Source organism: Mesoplodon densirostris, chromosome 7, assembly GCF_025265405.1.
Source record: "Mesoplodon densirostris isolate mMesDen1 chromosome 7, mMesDen1 primary haplotype, whole genome shotgun sequence".
NCBI lineage: Eukaryota > Metazoa > Chordata > Mammalia > Artiodactyla > Ziphiidae > Mesoplodon > Mesoplodon densirostris.
Window position 1 is genome coordinate 13,836,486 of NC_082667.1, and position 25,333 is coordinate 13,861,818.

The 25,333-nt window shown below is 52.2% G+C and overlaps 5 protein-coding genes and 1 long non-coding RNA gene across 11 annotated transcripts; 3 read left to right on the forward strand and 3 right to left on the reverse strand.

Annotated features, from left to right (window-relative positions):
• The first annotated feature begins 4,285 nt into the window (after positions 1–4,285).
• On the forward strand, positions 4,286–5,306 carry C1QTNF4 (C1q and TNF related 4). The gene has a single exon (XM_060105414.1). The coding sequence runs from the start codon at positions 4,286–4,288 to the stop codon at positions 5,264–5,266; it is 981 nt and encodes a 326-aa protein (XP_059961397.1). The 3' UTR covers positions 5,267–5,306.
• A 584-nt stretch (positions 5,307–5,890) lies between these two features.
• Positions 5,891–8,349, reverse strand: FAM180B (family with sequence similarity 180 member B). Of its 4 annotated transcripts, none has more exons than XM_060105418.1 (4): positions 8,080–8,168; positions 7,670–7,795; positions 7,179–7,249; positions 5,891–6,984 (listed from the first exon to the last, which is right to left on the reverse strand). In XM_060105418.1, the coding sequence occupies exons 3-4, from the start codon at positions 7,239–7,241 to the stop codon at positions 6,589–6,591; spliced, it is 459 nt and encodes a 152-aa protein (XP_059961401.1). In that variant the 5' UTR covers positions 7,242–7,249; positions 7,670–7,795; positions 8,080–8,168; the 3' UTR covers positions 5,891–6,588. The 4 variants fall into 4 exon arrangements, with proteins under 4 accessions (XP_059961401.1, XP_059961402.1, XP_059961400.1 ...); XM_060105419.1 differs by having other exon boundaries at positions 7,670–7,774; positions 8,080–8,153; XM_060105417.1 differs by lacking the exon at positions 7,670–7,795 and having other exon boundaries at positions 8,080–8,349.
• On the forward strand, positions 7,571–12,238 carry LOC132494365 (uncharacterized). Its single transcript, XR_009533047.1, has 3 exons — positions 7,571–7,690; positions 10,556–10,666; positions 11,333–12,238. It is a non-coding gene; the product is annotated as an uncharacterized LOC132494365 (long non-coding RNA).
• Positions 9,976–14,995, reverse strand: NDUFS3 (NADH:ubiquinone oxidoreductase core subunit S3). Its single transcript, XM_060105416.1, has 7 exons — positions 14,881–14,995; positions 14,707–14,772; positions 13,466–13,563; positions 12,753–12,902; positions 11,730–11,855; positions 11,478–11,597; positions 9,976–10,222 (listed from the first exon to the last, which is right to left on the reverse strand). The coding sequence occupies exons 1-7, from the start codon at positions 14,951–14,953 to the stop codon at positions 10,055–10,057; spliced, it is 801 nt and encodes a 266-aa protein (XP_059961399.1). The 5' UTR covers positions 14,954–14,995; the 3' UTR covers positions 9,976–10,054.
• Positions 14,996–15,072: 77 nt separating this feature from the next.
• KBTBD4 (kelch repeat and BTB domain containing 4) lies at positions 15,073–20,393 on the forward strand. 3 transcript variants are annotated; one of them, XM_060105412.1, is made up of 4 exons: positions 15,073–15,133; positions 16,053–16,673; positions 18,242–18,348; positions 18,796–20,393. In XM_060105412.1, exons 1-4 carry the CDS (start codon positions 15,115–15,117, stop codon positions 19,654–19,656), a joined length of 1,608 nt encoding a protein of 535 aa, XP_059961395.1. In that variant the 5' UTR covers positions 15,073–15,114; the 3' UTR covers positions 19,657–20,393. The 3 variants fall into 3 exon arrangements, with proteins under 3 accessions (XP_059961395.1, XP_059961396.1, XP_059961394.1); XM_060105413.1 differs by having other exon boundaries at positions 15,091–15,237; XM_060105411.1 differs by lacking the exon at positions 15,073–15,133 and having other exon boundaries at positions 15,262–16,673.
• A 420-nt stretch (positions 20,394–20,813) lies between these two features.
• PTPMT1 (protein tyrosine phosphatase mitochondrial 1) lies at positions 20,814–25,124 on the reverse strand. Its single transcript, XM_060105415.1, is given in 5 exon segments — positions 20,814–21,099; positions 22,398–22,589; positions 24,536–24,616; positions 24,705–24,931; positions 24,934–25,124. Coding segments are annotated over 5 exon segments (825 nt in total). The 5' UTR covers positions 25,100–25,124; the 3' UTR covers positions 20,814–20,940.
• Between the last annotated feature and the right edge of the window lie 209 nt (positions 25,125–25,333).

Genomic DNA, 25,333 nt, shown 5'->3' on the forward strand with positions numbered 1-25,333 from the left:
TGGCAGAGCCAGGACTAGAGCTCAGGCCCCCTGAGTCAATCGGGGGTGGGGGGGTAGGCAGAGGGGTCCTGCTCTGGCAGCTGAAGAGTGGGGCTCTTCAAAAGCCATCCATTTGGTCAGCATCTACTGAGTGCCAGGCAGGTCGTCCCCTGCACAGCTGTCAGGAGAGGACCGCAGCCTCCCTGATGGTGCCAGAGCCCAGAGTGGAAGCCATGGAAGGGCCTCGGTGAGTGCTGCGGTGGGAAGACAGCTGTTCCCAGCCCTGGTGTCCTGCTGGGTCCTGCCACCGCGGCCCAGCTAGGCAGGGTGTCAGTGTCCCTCTGCAAACAGGCCCTTGGAGCCCTCCCATTGCCCTTCTCAGCCCTCTCCCTCCTTGCGGACGCTGTGGAAGCAGCCTTTCTGCCAACACTCAATTCTGCCCCAAGGACTCCCCTCCTTCCTCACCCCCTCCCCGGGGGCACAGGCTGACCCTCTGATGTCTGGGGGTTTTGTCTTCCTCCTTCCTTCCTTATCAACCATAGGCATTTTCCGATTTGGAGGTGAGATGACGGTTAGGTCACTGTAAGCCCTTCCTTTACTGGCAGCATTGATCCATTTATCCTTCTCTTCCCTCAGACCCCCTCCCCCGGTGCCACTCAGCTTGGACATCTGTCCCAGCCAAACTCTCACCTTCCACTGTCCTTGCAGTCCAGAGGCTAGTCCAGTCTCTGCGCCCTGCTCCAGTCCCCTCTCCTCAAACCAGGGAGAAGGCTCGTCTGTAGAGTGCTCTGAGCCACCGCTAGTTTGGGCTCTGCCTCAGTTTCCCCATCTGCTAACTTGGATTAATGATGCCTGCTCTCCAGACCCAGAGGATGAAGCTTTAGGGAGGTCACGGAGGAGGAAGAGCCCGGTGCTCGCGCTGCCTGCGCGGGGGGCCTTCTTCGTGCGGTGCCCCTGGGCCCTGCCGCTCGGCTCCCCGGCCTCGGTGCGCCCCTCCCTCTCGCTTCCCCTCCCGCCTCTCCCCCTGCCCGCCCCTACCCTGCCTCGCCTCGCGCGGCCCCGGAGCCTCGCTCTTCAGCAGCCCTTTTTCCCTCGCTGCCCCGCCACCCCGAGCCCACCCCGGGGTCCCAGCGCCCCGCCCGCCGCCGCCGCCGCCGTCCCCGCCAGGCCCGGCCCCGCCGCAGCGCGGGCGGTCAGTGCGCAGCCCAGCGCCCGCCCGGAGCCCAGAGCCCGGAGCCCGGAGCCGGATCGCGGGCTCGGAGAGAAGCCGACCGACCGCCGCCCCCAGCCAGGTGAGAGCTGCTCTGGGGCGCAGGGAGCCAGGCTTTCTCCTTGACTGGAAGCGGGGGCCGGGGAATTGGGTCCTTTTTCCCTGAAAGGAGGACCTGGGAGCTTTTTTTCATGAAAGAGGCTCAAGGGCTTTTACTCCGAAGGGATGGATAAAGGAAGGTCTGGGGGAGAGAGGGTCTGGGGTACCGTTTTCCGAGGGTTTTGGTTTTTGGGTTTTGTTTTTTGTTTTTTGTTTTTTTTAATGAGAAAGGATTAATTGGCTTCGTCTGTGAAAGGGGGACTTATCTTCTTGGGAGCCTGAGGGGTTTTCAAGGTAGGTGGGGAGGGAGGTTTGGGCAGAGCTTGAGGGAGGGGGTGATTGGAATTGAGGTTTGGTAGGGAGGGGTCTCTAGAATCCCCTTAGCCTGACATGGCTGCACCTCCACCCTCGGTTCCAGGGTTCTGGGTCTGTCCAGCGCATGTGTCCTAGTTTTTTCTCTTTGAGGATGATTATTTTGAGCCTCACCTGGATGGAGCTAGGAACAGCCATTTCCTTCCCTGGAGCTGTGATGCCCACCTGACACCCGCTACCTCTGACCTGCTCCGGGAAGGGGGTTTAGGGAAGGATGGGGACCCACAGATCTGAGAAATGGGCAGTGGTGGGTGAAATGGAGGCTGGGTACTGGACACACAGGAGGACCCTCTGGCACTGGCAGGGTGCACCAGGCTTGGCAGGAAGATTACTGAGGGTCGAGTGGGCAGGTGCTCCTGGGGCAAGACCTGCTAGGAGAACAGCAGTGTCAGGAAGAGTTGAGATGTTCCCAGAAGACAAAAACATTAAGAATATTTTTTTGGTTGGTTTTGCTTTCTTTCCCCTTCACCCTAGACCTCAAGACTCATTCCACTTCTATTTTTGCGAAAAGTGAAACTGAGGCAGATGACAGGTTGGCTGGAAATAGCTGTGTTCAGAATGGAAAGGTGGTGGAGAGGAAAGCACACTGAATTTGGAGTCAAATAGACCTCAAGCCTTGCCTCAGTGCTCCATGAGTGGCCTTGGGCCAAAATGCTTCCCCTTTTTGGGCCTTGGATTTCTCCCCTATAAAACAGAAGAAGGCCTTCCTGTCTCGCAGGTTGGCTGTGACACCAGACGTGTCCACAGAGCTCTGTGAAAGGGATTGCACTGAATACCGTGACGTGTAATCTTCACTACTGCACATGCCCCCCCTCCCTGCCCCTGCCCTCACCAAGGGTACTGGCTAGCCCATGGGGCACCTTTGTAAGAATGAGAGAAGGTACTTCCTGTGTAAGGAGAGAATGTTCAGCTGGGCTAGGGACTTGGGGGTCTTACTATGAGAATTAGAAAAAGGCACACTTTCCCCCAGGGGCAGCAGTTCCACACAGTTGGGCAAGTAAAATGTGGGTTGGACTCCAGCACCCGCCTACCCTCAGGTGAACGTCCTTGTTGTGTGCAGCACATCACAGCTGCACCTGGCAACCCTTCTTGGCAGGTCCCTGGTGTCTCTAAGAGACACAAAGATACACACACTCCCCGGGCATTTCCCATAGAGGCCCACGGCCTAGGCTGTTACCAGCTCATTTTCTTTTCTGCTTTGCCTCCACTTCAGGCCCTCAGGGTATTCAATCCCCAAAGCCTATGCCCTACTAGGAAGCATTATGTAATCCTACCCTTGGAGAGTTAGTCCTCTGAGTTAAGTAGTGCCTTTACCAAGTTTCCAAGGGTAGGAATTACTGAACCCTAACCCCTTATGTCAAGAACTTGATCTTCAACTATACTCCAATATAAAATTAAAAATTTAATTAAAAAAAGAACTTGATCAGATTGATTTTCTCAAAATATTGATTGCACTGCCATCCAACGAAGGTGTTCACACCTGCCTTCTCAGAGCATCCTCACAGTAAGCTTGTGAGGCAGGTCTCCTCCCCAATTACACAGAGGGAGCCATGCCCAGAGAAATTAAGGAACTTGCCTAAGGTTTCACAGCGTGTGACGGGTAGAGCCAGGACCTGGGCCCAGGTTTAGCTGTCAGTCCTCTCCACTCCACCACTACTACTGAGGAACCAAGCTGCTGACCTCACAGACTTGCCAAAGCCGTGCTGGAATTGTTGCTCTCCCACCGTATCCCCAGCAGCCCCTGGCTCTCTCTTTCCCCTCAGTGACCAGCCCACAAGCCCAGAGGAAGGAGTCTCTTTCTCTTACACTGATTTTACAGGGGGAGGGAACTACCTCAAAGCCCATCTGTTCTGGCCTCTTTAGTGCAAGAAGGGCCCCTGGAGAGTCCAGAGGTCCAGTGTGGGAGCTGACCCTTGACTGGGTCAGAGGCCAGGAAATGGGTCAGGGAGCGGCTATTTCCTTTCCGGCCAAAATGGGGGCTTAACCAGCAGCCATCATGGAGGATATCAGTATAGAGAGCCAGTGCCTGAGAGAGGGGCAGGCTAAGTAAGGACTATAGAATAGACACAGGAAAATGCAGCAAATCGGAGGCTGAAGGAAACTCAGAGACCCCCTGACCACCTTCTGCATTTCCAGGGCCCCTGGGTGTCAAGGAGGAGGGGATGTGTAAGCCCAGCAGACAGGGCTATAGGACCCTCTGACCAGAGCATTTCTGCTTGCATCTATGGTATATGTCTGTGAGCTTTCACTTGAAAAAGGAGTTCGGTGGTTACAAAAAAAGAAGAGAGGAGAAAAAAAAAAAAACTGGCCTAATCTAATGGTCCCCAAAGTGGGTCCCTAGACTAGCAGCATCTCTGCATTACCTGGGAACTTGTTAGAAATGCAAATTCTCGGGCCTCATACTAGATGAGGTGGAGGTGGGAGCCAACAATGTGTGTTTTAACGGGGTCTCCAGGTGACACTGAGGCCCCATGAAGTTTTAAGAACCACTGACCTAGTCCAAGTGTGTAGGAAACTAGGAGTCCTAGTTGTGGGTCAAGGGCGGGTCTGTGAAGGGAACCCGTCTCCAGGCCGCCCCTGCCCAACCCTTGTCTCCTTCCCTTCGTGCCTCCCCTCCCAGGCGCCATGCTGCCTCTCCTGCTGGGCATGCTGGGCCCGGCTGCCTGCTGGGCCCTGGGCCCGGCTCCGGCTCCGGGCTCAACAGAGTTGCGCTCGGCCTTCTCGGCAGCACGCACCACCCCCCTGGAGGGCACGTCGGAGATGGCGGTGACCTTCGACAAGGTGTACGTGAACATCGGGGGCGACTTCGACGCGGCCACAGGTCAGTTCCGCTGCCGCGTGCCCGGCGCCTACTTCTTCTCCTTCACGGCTGGCAAGGCCCCGCACAAGAGCCTGTCGGTGATGCTGGTGCGCAACCGCGACGAGGTGCAGGCACTGGCCTTCGACGAGCAGCGGCGAACCGCCGCGCGGCACGCCGCCAGCCAGAGCGCCATGCTGCAGCTCGACTACGGCGACACGGTGTGGCTGCGGCTGCACGGCGCCCAGCAGTACGCGCTCGGGGCACCGGGCGCCACCTTCAGCGGCTACCTGGTGTACGCCGACGCCGACGCGCCTGCGCGTGGGCCGCCCGCGCCCCCGGAGCCGCGCTCGGCCTTCTCGGCGGCGCGCACGCGCAGCCTGGTGGGCTCGGACGCGGGCCCGGGGCCGCGGCACCGGCCCCTAGCCTTCGACACTGAGCTCGTCAACATCGGCGGCGACTTCGACGCGGCGGCTGGCGTGTTCCGCTGCCGCCTGCCCGGCGCCTACTTCTTCTCCTTCACGCTGGGCAAGCTGCCGCGCAAGACGCTGTCGGTGAAGCTGATGAAGAACCGCGACGAGGTGCAGGCCATGATTTACGACGACGGCGCGTCGCGGCGTCGCGAGATGCAGAGCCAGAGCGTGATGCTGGCGCTGCGGCGCGGCGACGCCGTCTGGCTGCTCAGCCACGACCACGACGGCTACGGCGCCTACAGCAACCACGGCAAGTACATCACCTTCTCCGGCTTCCTGGTGTACCCCGACCTTATCCCCGCCGGCCCGCCCGGCCTCCGGCCTCCGGAGCTCTGAGCCACGACCCGGAGAGGAGCCCCGGGCGGCCCGGGGCGTGCATGCCAAGCCGGGACTTCGGCCCGAATGTCCCGCCGGCGCGAGCATGACGGCCCGCCCAGCGTGGCTGGACTCTGCGAATAAAGTGGGCCTGCGCCGGCGCCTGTCTGCCAGGGTTCTGCACTTTGTCTTGACTGCGACGCTTTTGTCTCGGGTGGGGCGGGAGGGACTGACTACAGCTGGCCCCGGGTGGGGGTCGGAGGGCAGAGGGCAGCATTCAGTCAGGCCTTGGGAGGGCGAGGAGGTGGGAATTTGATTGAACCCGACTTGCCTAACCCCGTTGTGGGCCTCCCCTTCATGTCCCTTTCCAGTCAGTCCCTGTAATTCCTCCCCGTTGACCTACGACGTTACTTTTAGGGCCCATCTGGTCATTTTTTGTGACAAGGGACTTCACCCCGCTGCCTCACTGGGGCTACGGGATTCAAGGAAACGGTACATTCCTTTTCCCAGTAGGGCGTGCGCATGGGACGAGCAGTTGATATCTGGTTGCCCTGATTCCTGCCCTCCCGGGATGGGGAGGGTGGTTTGCCCAAGGCACGGGTTAAACAGCTTACTCTGACACACAAGGACACAGGGCTGCAGGAGGCTAGAACAGAACATTTTATGGGATGAGCTACACAGGATCAGGACTACACCAGCCAGCCTCAGTCCCCTTCCAGCCTTACTCCCTCCTCTGAGCCTTGTCGATATGGGCCAAAAAACACTTCTCACTTCCCTGCCCCGCAGAAGATAATGTTCCTCCACCGCTTCCCTCCATTCCTCCAACAGACTGACCTAAAAGTGTCCAGTCTATTCTCCTAGCCCACACGGGGTACTTGGAGGCTTAGGGACCCCCAGAGCCTTGGCTGGGTTTAAAAGAGGTATCTACATTAGGACTGGGCACTGAGCACTTAGGAGTTTCCTGTAGATTCTGCCTCTCATGGGACTGCCAGGGTAGGAGTTGGAGGGTCTGACCTGGCCTTACTTGGGAGCTTCCCATTCAGCATCTCTTAAATACACTTCTCAACCCTGACCCCTACACCCCCCAACCCCCGCCTCACACACACTGCCTGCAAGTCCTGCCCTTAGGTCTGTGCCTGCTGCCTGGGACCCAGAGCCTGGGCCCAGGGAAGAAGATGGGGGAGGGGTGAGCTGGGGTCCGGGGTACAAGCCGAGCCCAGAGGCCCGAACACAGTGGGAAGAACCAGGTGCCAGATGGAGGCCCCTGGCCCAAGATGGGTCTGGCTCAGGTAGGAGGCGGGGTAGAGGGGGCTGGGGTGGGAATGACAGGCAGAAGGGGAGGGTTAGGGGAAGGGGTCAAGGGTAGAGGCCAAGGGCCCCAGAGAAGGGGGCTGGCCCTGGGGGCAGAAGCCCTTGCACAGGTCCCAGAGTGTTTCCTGTGCCAGGAGGGTGAAGACCTGGGCCCAGCGACCTCTCTCCTCAGCCTCACTAGCCACAGGGAGCCGGTAGACACAGGACAGGCCTGTGAGGAGCAGATGTTGAAAGTCCCAAGGGCTAAGAGGGGGTCCCTTCCGCAGGTCCTGGAACTGCTGCAGCCGCTGCTCAGCACCCTCCAAGTCACTGGGCACATGGTGCTGCAGGAGGAGACTGAGCCGGCGGCCTGGACGCGTGGATGCCAGTTCCTCGTCCTGGATGTGCAGCTGCCCCATGATATCCAGCTCCAGCCCAGACCAGAGCAGCTGCAAGGGGAGCCATGTAAGGGGTGGGCTGGGGCCTAGGGAGCGGGGCCGGGGGGGCATAAGCAGGCAGTAGGACCCATGCTGGGTTGGCTCCCCTCCCCCAGCAGCCCCAGCTTGAGGCATCCCCCTTCCCAACCCTGAGCTTAGGGACATCTGGACACTCCCACCCCCATGTCCCAGGCTGGAGGAAAGACCTCAAACATCACTTCCGGGGCCTCTGGCTCCTGCAGGCCACCTCCCACGTTGGTGCTGTCCATGGGCTGCCCTGGGGCAGCAGAGAGGAGTCAGGGCCCTGCCAAGCTCCACCCTGAACACCCCAGCCTCCCAGGAGTCCCCTCAAGCTGCCTGGTAGGGGTGCCTAGAGGTTCTTCTATCTACAAAAGAACAGGAATGCCATCCCATGTCCACCTCCCCCTACACACATATGCACATTGACATTCACTCTCTCATTCACAAGGCATAGGCCGTGTGATCCCGAAAGCATCATCCCAAACCCAGATACTGTCTTGGCAAATGTCCGGGACTCCTCCTTGAACTTCTACAGTTCACTTGTCCAAGAGCTCCATGCCAACGGGTCACAAGACACTTCACTTCCCATTTCCCCTCCCTATAATCATCTAGGGAGTGTGACCTAAAACAGTGCCAGTGACCCTCCCCAAAGTTCGAGGACCCCGTTGAGAAGAACCTGTTTCTTTCCTGCTCCTCGGTAAGTGACGGTGTGCAAGGCAGGGAGGCCAGGCAAGGCAGGATGTCTGTTGCAGCTTCCTTCACCCCTCTTCTGGGGTGCAGCCTAACCCTTGGAATGATTGTCCTAAGCCCAGAGCAGGTTAAGAGGTCCTCCTTTGCACACCAGCCAGAATAAGCCCCAGGCCCATTGAGAGCACCTAGGGCTATCTCCCTTCACTTCACCCGGACCTTTCTGGTTCTGGGTGGGGCCCACACCTTTCCCTCCCCCACCCCACAGCACAGGTCAGCCTGCTACCCATCATGCTCTCAGTTCCTAAGCCCTGCTAGGCTCAGATAGGACCAAGTGTAACTGCTGTCAGCCAGCAGCCTTCCTTGGCTCCTGTCCACCCCACCCTAAGGCCCCGGTACCTGTACGGTGCTGGGTTGTAGTCACCCCAGGGAGGAAGCAAATGGCTACCATTAACCAAGCCAGGAACTGCATCGTCCCAGCCGTGGCCCACCACGTCCTCTGAGTCTTATTCTCCCCGGCTGCTCTCTGCACCTCTGTCCGCCTGCCACACACCAGGGCTCCAACTTTCCACTGCAGGCTCTAGCCGTTCCCTGCTTTGCGTGTCATTCTTCCGTGCTTAACGGAAGGGAGGGGCTGGCTCTGGCTTCCTAGGGGCCCTTTCCATCCCACAGAAATGTGGAATCTGTGGTTGCTGGCAGTAAGAGCCTGGCTCCTGGCTTGTCGGGCCCTTAGCCTATTCCTGCCCAGATGGGCGGGATGCTTAGTTAATAGGAAGAAAGTGTTTGGTAGCAAACAGCTGTGACTTAGCCCTCCCAAAAGGTAGGCGAGAGGGGGGCTTCCCTGGTGGCGCAGCGGTTAAGAATCCGCCTGCCAATGCAGGGGACACAGGTTTGGGCCCTGGTCTGGGAAGATCCCACATGCTGCGGAGCAACTAAGCCCGTGCACCACAACTACTGAGCCCACGTGCCACAACTACTGAAGCCCACACGCCTAGAGCCCGTGCTCCGCAACAAGAGAAGCCACTGCAATAAGCCCGCGCACTGCAACAAAGAGTAGCCCCCGCTCGCCGCAACTAGAGAAAGCCTGCACGTCGCAACTGGAGAAAGCCCACGCGCCGCAACTAGAGAAGGCCCGCGCGCAGCAACGAAAACCCAACACAGCCAAAAATAAATAAATTTTTTTTTAAATTAATTTAAAAAAAAAAAAGGTAGGCAAGAGCCCAGGCAGTTACACTACTATCTGTCGTCACCCCCAAAACATTCTGCAGCTGAGTCCAGCCCCTGACACCCAGTCCAGCCCAGCCCAGTCCGGCCCAGCCTCCTGGGAGCCCCTCAGTAGCCAAGAGCAACAGCTGCAAAGCCTGGTCTTCCAACTGCCTGGTGTGCTGGCTGAGCGGCCCACTGACAGGCAGAGAAACACTTCCACCTCAGGCATGCAGCCAGGGGCTGAACAGACTGCACGCTGGCCGGGTGTGGAGTGCTGCTTCCTGGCAGACAGATCTGCAGCTCCTGATTGTCTTTTGCCCCAGACTGGGACCCCCTTTGCTTGCTTACAGCATTCTCAGCTCAGGCCAGAGTACAGGAAGATTCCCTCAGCCCAAGCATGATGGGCTGTCAGCTTGCAGAGAGCAGGACACAGGGTTCAAAATGAGCTGAAGCTCTTCTTGGCTCTGACTGTTGGCCCATGGAACCCTGTGATTGTTAGCACAGGATGAGGATGAGGGTGGGTGGAGGTTGCCCTATTTCCACCCAGGCCCCTGGACCCATCAGCTGCCACCAGACAGTATGCTGTGACAAGGGGCTTTCTCCAGCAGTTAAGACCCCTCCAATTCTCAGGAGAGGCCCTGCCACACCCATCCTGAGCCCTGTGGATTGTGAGAACTTTCAATTTCAGCTCCAGAATCTCTCTCTCAGAAGTATATCCAGGCCTGCCGGTCACCGTGTCTGCAACTGCACTATTTAGTCCCATTAAAATAGACTCCCGGTTTGGAAGAGTCTCTCTAAGGGAGTTGGCAAAACCCCTGCCTGCACCTCCCCGCTCTCCTGAGTCAAAGCCTCACTTCTCATGAAAAGCACACAGGAAGGGCTTCCCTGGTGGCGCAGTGGTTGAGGGTCTGCCTGCCGATGCAGGGGACATGGGTTCGTGCCCCAGTCTGGGAAGATCCCACATGCTGCGGAGCGGCTGGGCCCGTGAGCCATGGCCGCTGAGCCTGAGCATCCAGAGCCTGTGCTCCGCAACGGGAGAGGCCACAACAGTGAGAGGCCCGCGTTTCGCAAAAAGCACACAGGAAGTGGTGAATCTAAGTAGGATTTTATTTACAGGGACACTCTGATAGATATGGCGCTTTCTAGGATACACATGCCTTCCCTGAAACTACTTGGTTTCGGGGTTCTTGTCTCCAGCTTCAAGCCTGAGACTCTCAGGGGGCTGGCGATAGGCAGGGAAAGTCTCCCAGGGGTTGTTCAGATCAAACTTGCGGAACTCTTGGGCCAACTCCACCGGCTCGGCCACCACCCGCTTCACCTCATCGTCATAGCGTAACTGCAGAAGAGAAAGGCAGGCTTGAGCACTGAAGAAGACCTTGTTACAGCCACTAGAGGCCCACTTTCCCAAAGCCTTCCTCAGCCCCTTTACTTCTCTGTCCTTGACTCCTGTCGCAGCCTCTGTAAGTCTCCATCCTCATCTGTGTTACCCATCAGATCACAACCCAAACAGTCTAAAATGGCCTCTATCTCATGCCCTGCCATCACCCAGGCAGGCCCCCCTGCCCACCATCCCCACATCATGAGCTCTGAGCTCCTTTTCCACCAGAACTGACTTTGCTCACCCATCCACACACTTTTTTTTTTTTTTTCTGCACTGTGTGGCTTGCAGGATCTTAGTTCCCCAACCAGGGAATGAACGTGGGCCTGTGGCAGTGAAAGCGTGGAGTCCTAACCACTGGACCGCCAGGGAATTCCCTCAACACACTCTTATAAATTGACGGTAAGCATTTGCCCATGATGAGGGAGCAAGTCAGTGGCTGGAAACAATAAACCAAAGCTGGCAAGCACTCAAGTTCAGGCCCTGTGGCCTTGGCATTATCACTGCCAAGATGCAAGGCAATAAATGTGGCATGGCTTTTCTTGTTATTGGACGATCAGTTGGATAAGGTAAAGACAACTGGATGCTGGGAATGGGACCATGCTAAACACTAAGAAAACAGGAGCATTTGGGTATGAAGTGATGGGCTGGATTGCCACTATCCCAACATTTCTAAAAAGTTACTTTGCTACAAAATCACGTGTGTGTGTATACAATAAACCATCTTCCTGCTAATAACCTGCAACATGTTGCAATGGTAAAGTAAAGCACTGAAATTCTTTATAAGGCTCTTACAGGCAATTGTTACTGGTCTTGCCTCTGGCCATTCTCAAGAGCTGAACATGTAGTGTCTTGCCTTCTCAGAGATCCAGGGCAGGGTGAAAAGATACTCCACTTTCAGATCTTGGTGACAAACTGTGTCCTCAAGTCTGCCTTGGTCATTAAAATGACCATTAAAATATGGCTAACATCAACTGAACATTTACAATACTCCCCTTTTAAACATACATCCATTCATTTTCTGCAAATCTACTATTGTTAAGTACTATTATTGTTCCTATTTTGCAGATGAGAAAACTGTGTCAGAGTGGAGCTAGGATGGAATCCAGTACTGATGCTCTTAAGCCACCACAATCCAATGGCCATAATTCCTGAGCAGGATCTCTACCAGGTCCTCCCTGCCCAGACTGCTGCCCAGTTCCAAGGCTCCTACCTCAACATAGCCAGACAGAGGGAAATCTTTCCGGAAAGGATGTCCCTCAAAACCATAGTCTGTTAGGATCCTTCTTAGGTCAGGGTGGTTAGCAAAGAAGACTCCAAACATGTCCCAAATCTAGAAAAAAGAGGCACTCAGGCAACCAGCCATCACAGCCAACACAGGGTGAGGGGCTGCACTGTATCCAGTAATTTCAATCAGTTCTGCAACTCCGGCCCAGAGGTGGGTCCACCACGTCCAGTAACTCACCTCCCTCTCATACCAGTTGGCTGCCTTGTACACAGACACAGAAGACTCAATGGGTGTCAGCTCATCTGTATAGGTCTTCACACGGATCCGGGAGTTGAAACGCAGAGAGAGCAAGTTGTAAACAATCTAGGGAGAATGGAGGGAGCTGGAGGACCAAGAGGACCACAGGCTGAGGGGTCTGGGACCGAAGTCCCCGAGTGGGAGCATAATAATGAGGATACAGGGTGGGTTAAAGTCCCACCCTGTGAACCTGGCTTCTGTCCCGAAGTTCAAAACCTCAAGATGCTCTTTAACTCGCAACGACTTCCAAAGGCCTAAGCCACACTATAGCTCAGCCTGTCAGGCTGCTTGTCTTTGCTCATGCGACTGGATGCCTGCCGACCTGCCCTCCCTCACTGGCCTAATTCCTGGTCTCCTAGTTATCCATTAAGATTCAGCACAAACTCTCTCTCTCCCTTCATAAAAGCCTTCTAGACAGGGCTAAGTGCCTCTCCTGTGTTCTTGTAACATCCCATGAATTATATTATTACAGTAAACTGTTTTATGTGTCCTTCTTCCTCATTAGAGTGTGGGGGACTCCTGGAGGGCAGATATTGGGTGTTATTTCTCTCTCAATCCCAGGATCTGGCAAAAAGTAGATGACCATACTAACAATAACAATAGCTATATGTACTGAGAACTTATTGTGTGCTACAGGCTACCCGTACTATCTCATTTAATCCTCACAACCACCCTATCAGCTAGGGTGGTTTTATGCTTTTTTTGTACTTACTTTGCACATAAGAAAACTAAAGCCAGAAAAATCAAACAAAATGTTTGAAGCCACACAGCCTACTAATGGCAAAGCTACAATTCAAACTCAAGGTCTGCCTGATTCCGAGGCCCTGGTTTAACTGCTGTGTTGTATTGTTTGACCTGAACAGAAACTAAGGAGGCTATGGTTCCCAAAGGTAGCTATCACCCTAAAACTGTTCTGTCCCCTTTCCCTCCTTTACTCTCCAAACCTCAAATCTCCTGACTGACCTCAAAACGGTTCTGCCGGGTGGGGATATCCACCGCTGTCAAGTCAGCCAAGGATTTGAACTGTGCATCGGTGTGATCCCTGAGGAAAGTCAGCACTGGGATGACTCCATCAGGATGGAGACAGATCTCTAACTCATTGAAGCAGGACACCTGCAGACACGGAACAGGAGAGGAGAAGGGACAAAGCTACAAAGGGAGCAGCTAACTTCAGCTGGAGTCTCCTGGTTTAAGGCAGAGAAAAAAGACCGAGTTGGGGGTTTCCCTGGTGGCGCAGTGGTTGAGAGTCCGCCTGCCGATGCAGGGGACACGGGTTCGTGCCCCGATCCCGGAAGATCCCACATGCCGCGGAGCGGCTGGGCCCGCGAGCCATGGCCGCGGAGCCTGTGTGTCCGGAGCCTGTGCTCCGCAACGGGAGAGGCCACAGCAGTGAGAGGCCCGCGTACAGCAAAAAAAAAAAAAAAAAAAAAAAGACCGAGTTGGGATGGAGGAGTCTGTGGTTTGATTCCAGGCTGCCCACTTCCACATGCCCTGAGAACACAGTTCTTTCTTTTACTGTTTTTTGTTTTTTTGTTTTTGGCCATGCCACGTGGCATGTGGGATCTTAGTTCCCCAACCAAGGATCGAAAGTGCGGAGTCCCAACCACTGGACCGACAAGGAAGTCTCAACATGGTTCTTTCTTGACCCAAACCCGAACAACAGTAGTGAATATTACCTGAACTTGTTGGACATACTTGGGCAGGATTTCAGCCACATACTCTCCAAAAGCTGAGAGCTGCTTGTGGGCCACACCATTCTGTGGTCTGACAGTGGCTGGAAAGAGAAGGCATATTTAAGAAAGGAAAGTAGAAAGCAGCAGCCAGCCCTGCATTCAGTCTCTTGAGCTTGTAAGCGGTGCTGTTTCCCAGTCAGGACTCCCTGCAGAACCTGGAGAAAGGTGAAGTGGAAGCTTCCTCTTCCATGGAACAGGAAGTGATGAAAACACAGGGAAAATGCCACCTACACAGTCCACAAAGACTCACCTTATTACTGCAGCTGGGGTGTTTGACTCTTCTCAAAACTACTCCACGGTTCTTCCTTCACAATGCCTGCATTTCTGCTAAAGCAGCATATGTCTCAGCTCTCTTACCACACTAAAAGCTCTTTAAGCATGAGAACCAGAACTTTTGCTTCTCTTAATCTCCTTAGCATCTGGCTCATAGCAGGTTCTCCAGCTAAGAACTTCAGGGCTGAAGAGCCATCACAGATTATGTAGTTGAAACCTTTTTTTTCTTTGGACATAGATGAGGAAACTGAGGCCCAGAAAGGGGGAAATGTCAGGTTTCTGACTCCCACTTGTATTATGTTGACTGTAACTTATCTCCGTACACTCATTCGTACAACACTAAATCACTGGGCAACCACACATCATAGGCTGCAGAGTAACCGTTAAGTTTTCTCTGCCTTTGGCAGCAGGCAGGCCTACTTTGTCACTTACTAGTGCTGTGATCCTGGGCAAGTTACTCCTCTGGACTATTTCCTGCTCTACAGTAGAAGAGCATAATACTGTCTACCTCATAAGATTGTTGTGAAAACTATAATCATTCATTAATCGCTTAGCAAGGTGCCTGGCACACAATAAGCATTCAAGTAACGTGGGCTACTATTATAACAAGACTCAGAGGCCCAAAGTTTATGTTTCCTGCTTTCAAAGAGCTGACAGTCTAATCAGAGAAAAAGGGAATCATGGAAATGGACAAGGGGCAACAGGACCACAACAGAGAGGCCTAAGGGCACAGGGAGGGCCCGATTCTGCCTGCAGAGTGAGGACCATTGGAGTCGGCTCTCTAAGGACAAACAGAGACTTGCCAGGAAACGCAGGGGAGGGCAGCCCAGGACAGGGGCAAACATCTGACAAAGGGAATGAACGGGGCCCCGCCTGTAGTCCCGAGAAGGGCCGGACCCGCACATACTCACGGCGCGTGTCTGCCGCAACGCTTTCCCTCCTCACCGGCAGCAACAGCACCAAGGGTCTCCAGGCCACTGCATGGGAAGATAGACACCGAAGCGCGGGGTGAGGTCTGAGGAACTCCCTGCGCTGGGAGTGTAGCCGTTCCTGCCCCGGGCCTCAGCCGGCTGTCCACTGCTCACCTCTGGCCAGCTTAGCGGACCCCACGAGCCCCAGCCAACACCCCCGAGCCGCTGCCACCGCCGCCGCCGCCATGTTCCCCGGATGCACTCCAGGTAGCCGAGGGCAGACCTATAGGACACGGAGCCCCAAGGGCACGGACCGGAAACGGAAGTGTGCAACAGATCTTCTTCCGGGCGGACGCGAGGTCGGAAGCAGAGGTTCCGGGTTCCGGATTCCGGGTTCCGGGCTTCGGGATGAAAGGAGGGAAGGCAGGTGAGAAAGCGAAGCCAGCAGGTGGGGAAACCGTGAGGTGAACGTGCCCTAGCTTGGTGTGACAGAGGCTGGAGAGAAGGCAAGGATCCTAAGGAACCAGACTGGTGAGAGAAGAAGGGGCGAGAGGTCTGGATTCCACATTCCACACCCCTCCCCCGCTCCCTGAGCTAAGCTTTTGATGAGGGCCGGCGGGCAAGGCTAGGGGGAGGGGGAGAGAAGAATGGTTTCCCTAGCGACCGTTTCCCAGGAGCCTCCAGGTGGAGCGGGAACACTGCACGTGGCGACGGGCTTCCTCGGGCCCCGTGCTAGGACGGCTGGGCTCCGTCTCGAGTTCTGGGAGGAAGCCTTGGGGAGTCATTAGGACGAGCAGGGAAGTGCCGGGGAGAGGCTCAGAAAAGAGCAAATGTGCATCTGAGAGATGTCCCAGGACAAACCTCAGATTGTACTGTCTGGATTCCCTGCGCGGGGAAAGAGGGGCCTGGCCACAAGGACATGGGGATCTTTTAGTCAGGTTCTGCTGCCCCGAGCCTCACAAGTTTTATGCTAATAGTTATTTGGTTAGTAAGGCTTTTTCCCAGGCTTTTAAAATCATAGGCTTTCTCCAATCCCTTGCTTTCATGTGTTGACCTAAATACCAGGCCTTTTGTTACATAAAGGAAAGGAGTATTCCGTGTTTTCTCAGGGAAACACCCAGAGTATGAAATTTTTATTTCATTAGGAATGTGATGTCACTGCAAGAGAGTGAGTCCAGCTTTGGTTGAAGGAGAACATAGAGATGTCATTAACAGGGCCAGGACTAAGGCTAATCTGGGCCGACTGTGTGCTCACTTTTCCCTTCTCCCTCCCTGCATTGGACAATTGGATTCATAGACTGTGGCTATGGATTACTTAAATTATTCAGGGTGGTGGTGTTTTGCAGACAGCTGGCAGAGAGAGAAGTTGGCTACTACCATGGAATCACCAGAGGAGCCTGGAGCATCCATGGATGAGAACTACTTTGTGAACTACACTTTCAAAGACAGGTCACACTCAGGCCGTGTGGCTCAAGGCATCATGAAACTGTGTTTGGAGGAAGAGCTCTTTGCTGATGTCACCATTTCAGTGGAAGGCCGGGAGTTTCAGCTGCACCGATTGGTCCTCTCAGCTCAGAGTTGCTTCTTCCGGTCCATGTTCACTTCCAACCTGAAGGAGGCCCACAACCGGGTAATTGTGCTGCAGGATGTCAGCGAGTCTGTTTTCCAGCTCCTGGTTGATTATATCTACCATGGGACTGTGAAACTTCGAGCTGAGGAGCTGCAGGAAATTTATGAGGTGTCAGACATGTATCAGCTGACATCTCTCTTTGAGGAGTGTTCTCGGTTTTTGGCCCGCACAGTGCAGGTGGGCAACTGTCTTCAGGTGATGTGGCTGGCAGATCGACACAGTGATCCTGAGCTCTACACTGCTGCCAAGCACTGTGCCAAGGCCCACCTGGCCCAGCTGCAGAGCACAGAGGAATTTCTCCACTTACCCCACCATCTACTCACTGATATCATCTCTGGTAAGTTGAGAGAGGGGGAACATCATACCCAGCTACACCGGTATGATGTTCAGTGAACGTTCTAGTTTAGGAGAAGGGTACCCTCAGGCTTCCTGGTGTTAGCTTACATTATTATTCTTGATAAGAATTTAGATACCTTCAGAGAGAGAGTGAGTTGAGATTTAGTAGCTGATATCAGAGACAGAGTCCCTTCCAGACAAAGAGGCTAGGAAAACAAAGCAACGTTTCACAGTATATACAAATATTGGATTGAAAAGAAAAAGAAAAAGCAGCACTTAGCCACAAAAGGTAGTGAGGAGCTATCTGCATTTATATTCTAATCTCTCTTGTGCATAAGTGGTCTCATCCATTCTGTACTTTGCATGTATTTGTGGGACTAGTTACGTAAGTAAATTGACAGTGAGTCAAGATACCTAAATAAGAAGCTTCTCGGGGCTTCCCTGGTGGCGCAGTGGTTGAGAATCTGCCTGCTAATGCAGGGGACACGGGTTCGAGCCCTGGTCTGGGAGGATCCCACATGCCGCGGAGCAACTAGGCCCGTGAGCCACGACTACTGAGCCTGCGCATCTGGAGCCTGTGCTCCGCAACAAGAGGCCGCGATAGTGAGAGGCCCACGCACCGCGATGAAGAGTGGCCCCTGCTTGCCACAACTAGAGAAAGCCCTCGCACAGAAACAAAGATGCAACACAGCAAAAATAAATAAATTAATTAATAAAAACTCCTACCCCCAACATCTTCTTTAAAAAAAAAAAAAAAGAAGCTTCTCAAGTGATTTGCCAACTTTTAGGTAACAGTCCTGAGTCCACAAGTGAGGTATAACCATACTTCAAGTTTGAGTTTTGTAGCCTAGTAGATTGCTTCCATGGCAAGTAGGAGAATATCAAATCATCCATTTTGATTAAAAGAAACAAGGCAGGGACTTCCCTGGTGGCGCAGTGGTTAAGAATCCGCCTGCCAATGCAGGGGAGACAGGTTCGAGCCCTGGTCCGGGAAGATCCTACATGCCGCGGAGCAACTAAGCCCGTGCGCCACAACTACTGAGCCTACGCTCTAGGGCCTACGAACCACAACTGCTGAGCCCGCGTGCAACTACTGAAGCCTGTGTGCCTAGAGCCTGTGCTCTGCAAAAGAGAAGCCACTGCAATGAGAAGCCTGCACACTGCAACAAAGAGTAGCCCCTGCTCACCGCAACTAGAGAAAGCCCACATGCAGCAACGAAGACCCAATGCAGCCAAAAATAAATAAATAAATAAATTTATTTTAAAAAAAGAAACAAGGCAATTTTGGGGAATTCCCTGGCAGTCCAGTGGTTAGTATTCCACGCTTCCACTGCAGGGGGCACGGGTTAGATCCCTGGTCGGGGAACTAGAATCCCGCATGCCACATGATGCTGCCCAAAAAAACAAACAAAAAAAGAAACAAGGCAATTTTATGTTAATTGCTCATACACATACATATACATACATGGTGGTAGTCTGACAAAGATGTTCACGTTTTTAAAGCCACTTGTTCTAAATTTCCCTTTTGGATTGTCAGATTGCCATTGACCATACCTCTGGTTTTTACAGATGGAGTTCCATGTTCCCAGAACCCAACAGAGGCAATAGAAGCCTGGATCAATTTTAATAAAGAAGAAAGAGAGGCTTTTTCAGAGTCACTCAGGACTAGCTTGAAGGTAAGGCAGATATCTTTAGGGTTGGGACACCATGATATCCATGCATTCCAGCCATTTATTGGCCTGGCCTCTTTGATGCTGGTAAATAAGTCTCTGGCTTGAAACTGATAAGAGCTGGGGAGGAGGATGTGTGTGAGAGACGAGAAGCCACCAGCCTCTGGGCTCCAAAGCTCCTTGAGAGAACTACTCTCATCATTACATTAATAATCCAAAGTACCAGCTCATGATAATTATAAAAAAGGCTGGAATGAGTGTAACAGGTTTTCTGTTCCAGCATAAGATGCCTGAAAGTGATTAGAGGAGAGTCAGGATGACACACAGTAAGTAGAGCATAGTAGGTTAGAGCAAGGTACAAGTGTGTGGCCTAGGACCTTAAGGATATGTGTCTCAAGTGAGCCTTAGCCTAGAACTGATAGATACGATTTATACCTTTAATTTCACCAACAGGAAATTGGGGAGAATGTACACATTTACCTGATCGGGAAAGAGTCATCTCGTACCCACTCGTTGGCTCTGTCCTTACATTGTGCAGAAGATGACTCCATCAGTGTAAGTGGCCAAAACAGCTTGTGCCACCAGATCACTGCAGCCTGCAAGCATGGCGGAGACTTGTACGTGGTGGGAGGGTCCATCCCACGGCGCATGTGGAAGTGCAACAATGCCACCGTGGACTGGGAATGGTGTGCGCCTTTGCCCCGTGACCGACTCCAGCACACCCTGGTGTCTGTGCCCGGGAAAGATGCCATATACTCACTGGGTGGCAAGACACTGCAGGATACCCTCTCCAATGCAGTTATCTATTATCGGGTAGGTGATAACGTCTGGACTGAGACAACCCAGTTAGAGGTGGCTGTGTCAGGGGCCGCTGGTGCCAACCTCAACGGGATCATCTACTTACTAGGGGGGGAGGAGAATGACCTGGACTTCTTTACCAAACCATCCCGACTCATCCAGTGCTTTGACACAGAGACAGACAAGTGTCACGTGAAACCCTATGTGCTGCCCTTCGCTGGCCGCATGCACGCAGCTGTGCATAAGGACCTGGTGTTCATCGTGGCTGAAGGGGACTCCCTGGTGTGCTACAATCCCCTGCTAGACAGCTTTACCCGGCTTTGCCTTCCTGAGGCCTGGAGCTCTGCCCCATCCCTCTGGAAGATCGCCAGCTGTAACGGGAGCATCTATGTTTTTCGGGAGCGATATAAAAAGGGGGATGCCAGCACCTACAAGCTTGATCCTGCCACTTCGACTATAACTGTCACTACAGGCGTTAAGGTGCTGCTTACCAATTTGCAGTTTGTGTTGGCCTAAAGCTGTGAGGGGAAGAGCAGCTGACTTTTGCCCTCCCTTTCTCCAGCACCTACCCATCCAAACTCAAAGTCCCAGAGGCCCCCATTCAGGTACTATGTTATTTTTTTGGCACATGTTAGAAAGGCAGCGCCTCAACCCTTGAACTCATAAGGGTGTTCCGTTTGGGGCTTTTTAGACTGCTGCTTCTCAGCTGGCTGCTTGAACTGAGAGTAGGCCAGCCTGTTCGCCATCCCCTTGTAATCCTGTGCCTCCCTGCAGAGCACGTAGAGCAAGCCTCTTCTCCGCCCTTAGGCACAGCCTCCCCTCTTCACCTGATCAGTGTTACATAGAAGCACCCCTGATCCCGGGATAGAAGGAAAGATGCCCAGTCTTCCTTTTTTTCCGTAGCCTGTTAAGTGGCTAATTGGTCGTTTTTCCACGAAGAATTAGGTGTTAGAGTTCTCCTTCAGGCTTTGGTTGGGAGAATGGACTAAGCTGAAGGTGTCCTTCACCAGCAAGAGTCTACCCTAGAATTCAGGACGTTCGTCTATTGTTTTTCATCTATCTGTCAAGAAATGTGTATTTTGGTTTTATTTTTGACTTATTCCAAGGAGTAAGCCAGAAAGAAGTAGAAAGGATTATTTCTGATTAATCGCAGAAACTTTTTTCAAACTCAAATATATGTCTCTACTCTTTTAAAAACTCTAAGCTAAGCCAAGAGCTAGGAACTTGCTTATTTCATACAAATAAAAGTTTTTGAAGGGATATGTGTGTCTGTTTTGAATTCTGAAGGGGTGACTTCCTAAGGGAAACTAATTACATACCTGCACATTTCTAAGTCAGTCACAATACTGATTGAATCCCATACTTCCTTGTCTGCATACAGGATGACTGCTCCAAGTGAGGAGAGCCCCATAGGGCCAGTGAATTAGGATTCTGACAGTGGCAAAGAGCCATAGCTGAGTATTTCTCTTCTCTTTTCCTAGGGTTAAATGTCTTTGAGTTGTGGGGTAAATATCATTAGGCACAACATCAGGTGCACGACAGATTTCTTTGACCTTTGGAAATAAACCCTTATCCCTGTCCCATATCCCCAGGCCCCATGAATAGAAGCCACACTAAATCTTCCTAGTCACACAACAGTGTTATTTCAAGAAAATGAAACAAGACACAGGGAGTGAAATTAACCATTACTTAGCACATTTCTATTATGTCAAGTTTGGGCTTAAGCCCCTTTGGTCCTGTTAAACATTTTCATTCTGTAGCAAGCCAGGGTTGTTCTGAGTTCTTTCTAATCCATGTACTTCACATCTGTGATGTGTGACAAGTCCCATTCTTTGCTGCTCCTGCAGTGATCACCTTGTGGAACTCTTTGAGAACTTCCAGCTGGCCAGGTCTGATGTAGATGTGTGACCGGATCTTGGTGATGGCTCTTACGGCCTCCTCTGGAGTCCAGCTGTACACCTGAAGTGCAGGGTTGGGAAATCAAAGAAAGGACCAGGTGTTAAGGTGTCCCTGACCCAATAATAAGTGCTAAAGGGCTCTCAGAATTTCATTTTTTCAAAAATTCCACTTTGCGGGGAGTTAAAAGCCATGCCCCACATATAATAAGTGGGAGAGCACTTTAACCCCTTCAATCAAAGTCCCACAATTCGATGCAATAGGCTGGGGGAGGTAAGGGGGGGACACAAATCAGTCTTTCTATCTAATTTTTATTCTGCCAAACCCTGGAAATAGAAGGTTGAACACATGAAGCTGAGATCCTAAATTCAAGCGGGCCTAGGCCTACTAGATATCCTCTCTGAGCTAGGCTGTTGGTTACAAGAGTTTCCTGGAAAGAGTACACAGTCGATGTTTTTATGCAACTTGTCACCATGTCTAGAAAAGAGTACTTTTAAAATTTAACTAGGAGGGCTGGCTATCTTTGTGTCCTCAGGATACTTACTGGTTTAGAACTCAATAGAACCAAGAAAGTATAGATTTTTAGCCTGCTGGTTCAGTTCTCACTGCCCAAAATATCTCCTGACACCCAGTTTCCAGCAAAACAGAGTCCTAATGACCAAAGCTTTAGTATTGTTAAATCATATATTCACCGGTCCACAGTAACACAAGGCCAGGCTGTTTATCTTTACCTTTCTTTTTTCCTTAAACTATCTATATTACTTAGTAAATGCTCTGCAGGGGCCTCACAGGTAACAAAAATGAGCCGGGGGTTTGTAAAAGGAAAGGATGGACTAGAGTACTGGCTTCTAAAAGTTTTTAAAAGCATCCCACCTGCCGATCATAACAAATTGATAGGCAAAATTCTGTTGGAGCCACTGTTTCTAGAAATTAATGTCCAGAACTTTACTCTGAAATACTTAAAGAAACGTGAGTCCTATAGAGCTGTAAGTGACCAGCACTATTATCTACAGAACTAGATTTCCTGACATGTTTATAACAAGTGTTTCTAGGCTTTTGCTGGTATTAGCATCCTTTGCAACTCCATTTTTTGAGTGCTTGTTCTCAGTGCTTGACATACTTTCTCATTCAAGCTTCACAACACATTTAGTTTGAGGAAATTGAGCAATAGAGAGGGGAAGCCACTTTTGCCTAAGGTCACACAGCTGGCCGGTGACAAAGCCAGAGGTCAGCCTGTCTGCAAAGTTCAGGTGCTTTCCACCTCCCAACAGCCTGAAATTGGGAACATGACTCCTAGCAAGGTCTGCCAGTAGACTGGAGATCTGCTGTAAAGGGGACCGGTCCAGAAAGACCTTTTCTACCTGAATCAGATATGCTGCCACCATAGTGGCACTTCTGGAACGCCCAGCCTTACAATGCACGTAGACAGACTGGCCTAGCGACTGGTACTTGAGAGCAAACTGGACTCCTTTCTGGAGGTTAGCCAAGGTTGGGACTCCAGTCATGTCTATCGTGCTGAGCCGCAGCTGCTCGACTCCTACATTCTTCCACTCCTGGAACGAGGTCCACCAGCATAGAAAAGAAAATGAAAAAAGCCTGATGTGAATGGTAGGAAGATGGGCTCCCAAGAGGCAGCAAAACAACAAGGAAGCTTCACGGTTTACAACAATGTGAATATACTGTTTACTGTTTGCCTAAAAAGAAACTTCTTTTCAGAAATGTCTTTAAAATGGCTGACCTACGTGGCTGGTCTTTCAGCACACAACAGCAATGCTACTGAGTTAGGATTATGTCCAAGATTTAAAGTGTTCTTAAAGTACCATTAGTAGCTTTAGTACCAAAGCTAAAGTATTTGAATCTTTAGCTACAAAATACGAGCTGTATAAAATTCATCTACAAAAGCTGTGTAACTATTTTTGCATGATCCAGCTGCAAGGCTGGACTACTACGTTTTGCAAGAACTTTCTGTTTGTCCATAAGCCTCCTCTTTTTTACCACTTTTTTTGAGAGGGTATGTGGTAGAAAATAGAGTTATTTTAAAATTAAAATAATGCACCTACTTTTGTTAGTGAAATATTATCACTTAGAAGGAAGAAAAGAATAAACAGGAGAAATAAGGCCTCGGGCAAACTGGGCAACTTTATTTTTTATTTTGCCTTAAGACTTCAGGTAGGCTGCAGCTACTCTTGATATTAATCACTTTAGCAAACCAGAAACGTATGACTCTGAACTAGGGTCAATATTTTATACAGCTCATGAAATTAACAAAAAACAGCAAAATCTGGCAGCATGGGGCTTATACATCAATTACATCAGAAACACCTAGGGAGCTTGCTAAATGTTCAGATTCCTGGGATCCCACCCTAAAGTTCCTGAGTCAGAATCTCTGGGGGTTGTACCTAGGAATCTGCTAGTTTAACAAGACTGCCAGGTAATTCTTAGGCATATTAAAATGTGAGAACCACTGCCTTGGAGATTTCTCTAGGCTAGTGGGATAAGATAGCTGCTCACAAATGTCAATTGCCTCACACCCAGAGACGAGCACTTTCTGTGACTTGCTCCACAGGACGGACCACGTTAAGGAACATTCACCATTTTGGCTAATAACTCCTGAGGTCTTGTGGCAAAATACTGTGGGAAATCCAAGGAACTGTTACCCATTCTTTAAAAATGTATACCATCACTGATCAATATATTTTAAATGTGAGTCACAATTTTTTCAAGATTTCAAAAAAATCTACAGTTGAAAAAACTGCATGTTCATTAGGCTCTATCAGTACAGTAAACAAGAAAGATAATTGTGCAGTGCTAATAGAAGTCAAACACTATAAAGATAGGGCAACATCTAATAACCATTATGAAGAGTTCCACAAATAAGCATTCACATCTAATGAAAATTATGTTTTAGGCCTGAACTTTATTTATGGCAGTGCTCTGGAGTTCCACTATCATCTCTAACATATATATAAAATTCCCTCAAATCAAAACCAAATGAACCCTATGCAGTTTTTGCAATGGGTTGTTTTATGATAAATTTACCGGGGATTGGCCGTAGCTTTTCTTTTTACAGTTTATAGGGCCTTCATCTTGAATATCTAACAGTGTCTGATCCATACTTCGTGCTGATTAAGTGTCAAATGAATGAAAGTAAGCCATAGAAAAGTTGCCTTTCAGTTCTGGTTACTGATTTGAGTTACCGAAATTAAGAATACATTTGTGCACAAAGGAATAATCAAAGTTTGTCAACTCTACTTTTAAATGCCTTTCACATCAGTTTTTATTTCACAATTAATTTCTACCCCCAGCCGCAGCCATTTAAGCTTAGAGGACCAGATCCTCCTCCTGAGGAGGCAAAAAAGCCTGGGACGCCTGTCTCTGCGGCAAGGTCACCTACAGCACACCCTCCCCCAACCTCCTCCGGCTCGCCAGGCCCTGGGTGGTGGGCGAGGCCGGCGGGGCGCCTCGGCCCCAGTTCTGCCCACTGGCCCCGGCGCCTCACCTTTGGGGAGTTGCACAGGAACCTCGTCTCATACTCCTCGTTCATGGTGATCAGCCCTCGCACGTTCTCGTCCTGTACCAGCTGCCGAGGCAAAGAGGGGGCTCAGAAAGGGCCGCCGAGGCCCGGGCGGCGCTCGCCTAGCTCCCAGCCCCGGCGCGGCCCGGCTCACCCGACGAGTCATGTTCCGCAGCGGCAGCGCGCCCAGCAGCACCGTGTTGTCGATACGGTTGTACCAGTCGCGGTGCGCCGGGCCCGGCATCTTCCCGCGGAACAGTGTGTACAGCAGCGTCGGGTAGAAGAGCACCCGGGCCAGGCCGGCTTCCAGCAACGTGCCGGCCGCCATCCTGCCCTACCCGGCCCGGCGCAGCGACGACCTGCCCACTCCCGGGCTCGCGGGGGCGGCCGCGAGGAGGGCCAGAAGAGCGACGAGGCCAAGGACTGCGAGTCTTCCGCGGCCTCCAGCGAAGGCGACACGGCCGGCGCGGGCCTCTTGAGCACCGAGACCTCGGGCCCGGCCCCCAGGGACACTTCGGGAGAGCCTGGGCCCCGTGGGACCGGCGCCATGTCTCGGGAGGAGGGGCCGCTGGCCTCGGGGGAGGGACCAGGGCTTCCCGGGCGGGAAACTGGGACCCCTGACGAGGGAGGGCGCGTCCTCGGTCCAAGGTTGTGAGTCTGCCGCCTGTGAAACTGTAACCGCTGCCCGTGCCATTGACCCCCCTCCCTCGGGAGGGGGCTGTGACTCCAGGTGAGGAGGTCTCTGACCCCTGCGTGTGAAACTGTGACCCCGATCGAGGGAGG

Bases quoted from the DNA above. Each gene is read 5' to 3' on its own strand.
- FAM180B (XM_060105417.1), bottom strand. From the start codon at position 8,152: ATGCAGTTCCTGGCTTGGTTAATGGTAGCCATTTGCTTCCTCCCTGGG. The intron at 7,250-8,079 runs GTACCGGGGCCT...CTGCTGCCCCAG, and splicing joins TACAACCCAGCACCGTACAG to GGCAGCCCATGGACAGCACC. The intron at 6,985-7,178 runs GTCTTTCCTCCA...CTCCCCTTGCAG, and splicing joins CCCCGGAAGTGATGTTTGAG to CTGCTCTGGTCTGGGCTGGA.
- C1QTNF4 (XM_060105414.1), top strand. From the start codon at position 4,286: ATGCTGCCTCTCCTGCTGGGCATGCTGGGCCCGGCTGCCTGCTGGGCC.
- NDUFS3 (XM_060105416.1), bottom strand. From the start codon at position 14,953: ATGGCGGCGGCGGCGGTGGCAGCGGCTCGGGGGTGTTGGCTGGGGCTC. The intron at 14,773-14,880 runs GTGAGCAGTGGA...CTTCCCATGCAG, and splicing joins GTCCGCTAAGCTGGCCAGAG to TGGCCTGGAGACCCTTGGTG. The intron at 11,598-11,729 runs GTGAGTTACTGG...TCTTTTTTCTAG, and splicing joins CCAACTGGTATGAGAGGGAG to ATTTGGGACATGTTTGGAGT.
- KBTBD4 (XM_060105411.1), top strand. From the start codon at position 16,013: ATGGATTACTTAAATTATTCAGGGTGGTGGTGTTTTGCAGACAGCTGG. The intron at 16,674-18,241 runs GTAAGTTGAGAG...TGGTTTTTACAG, and splicing joins ACTCACTGATATCATCTCTG to ATGGAGTTCCATGTTCCCAG. The intron at 18,349-18,795 runs GTAAGGCAGATA...TTTCACCAACAG, and splicing joins CACTCAGGACTAGCTTGAAG to GAAATTGGGGAGAATGTACA.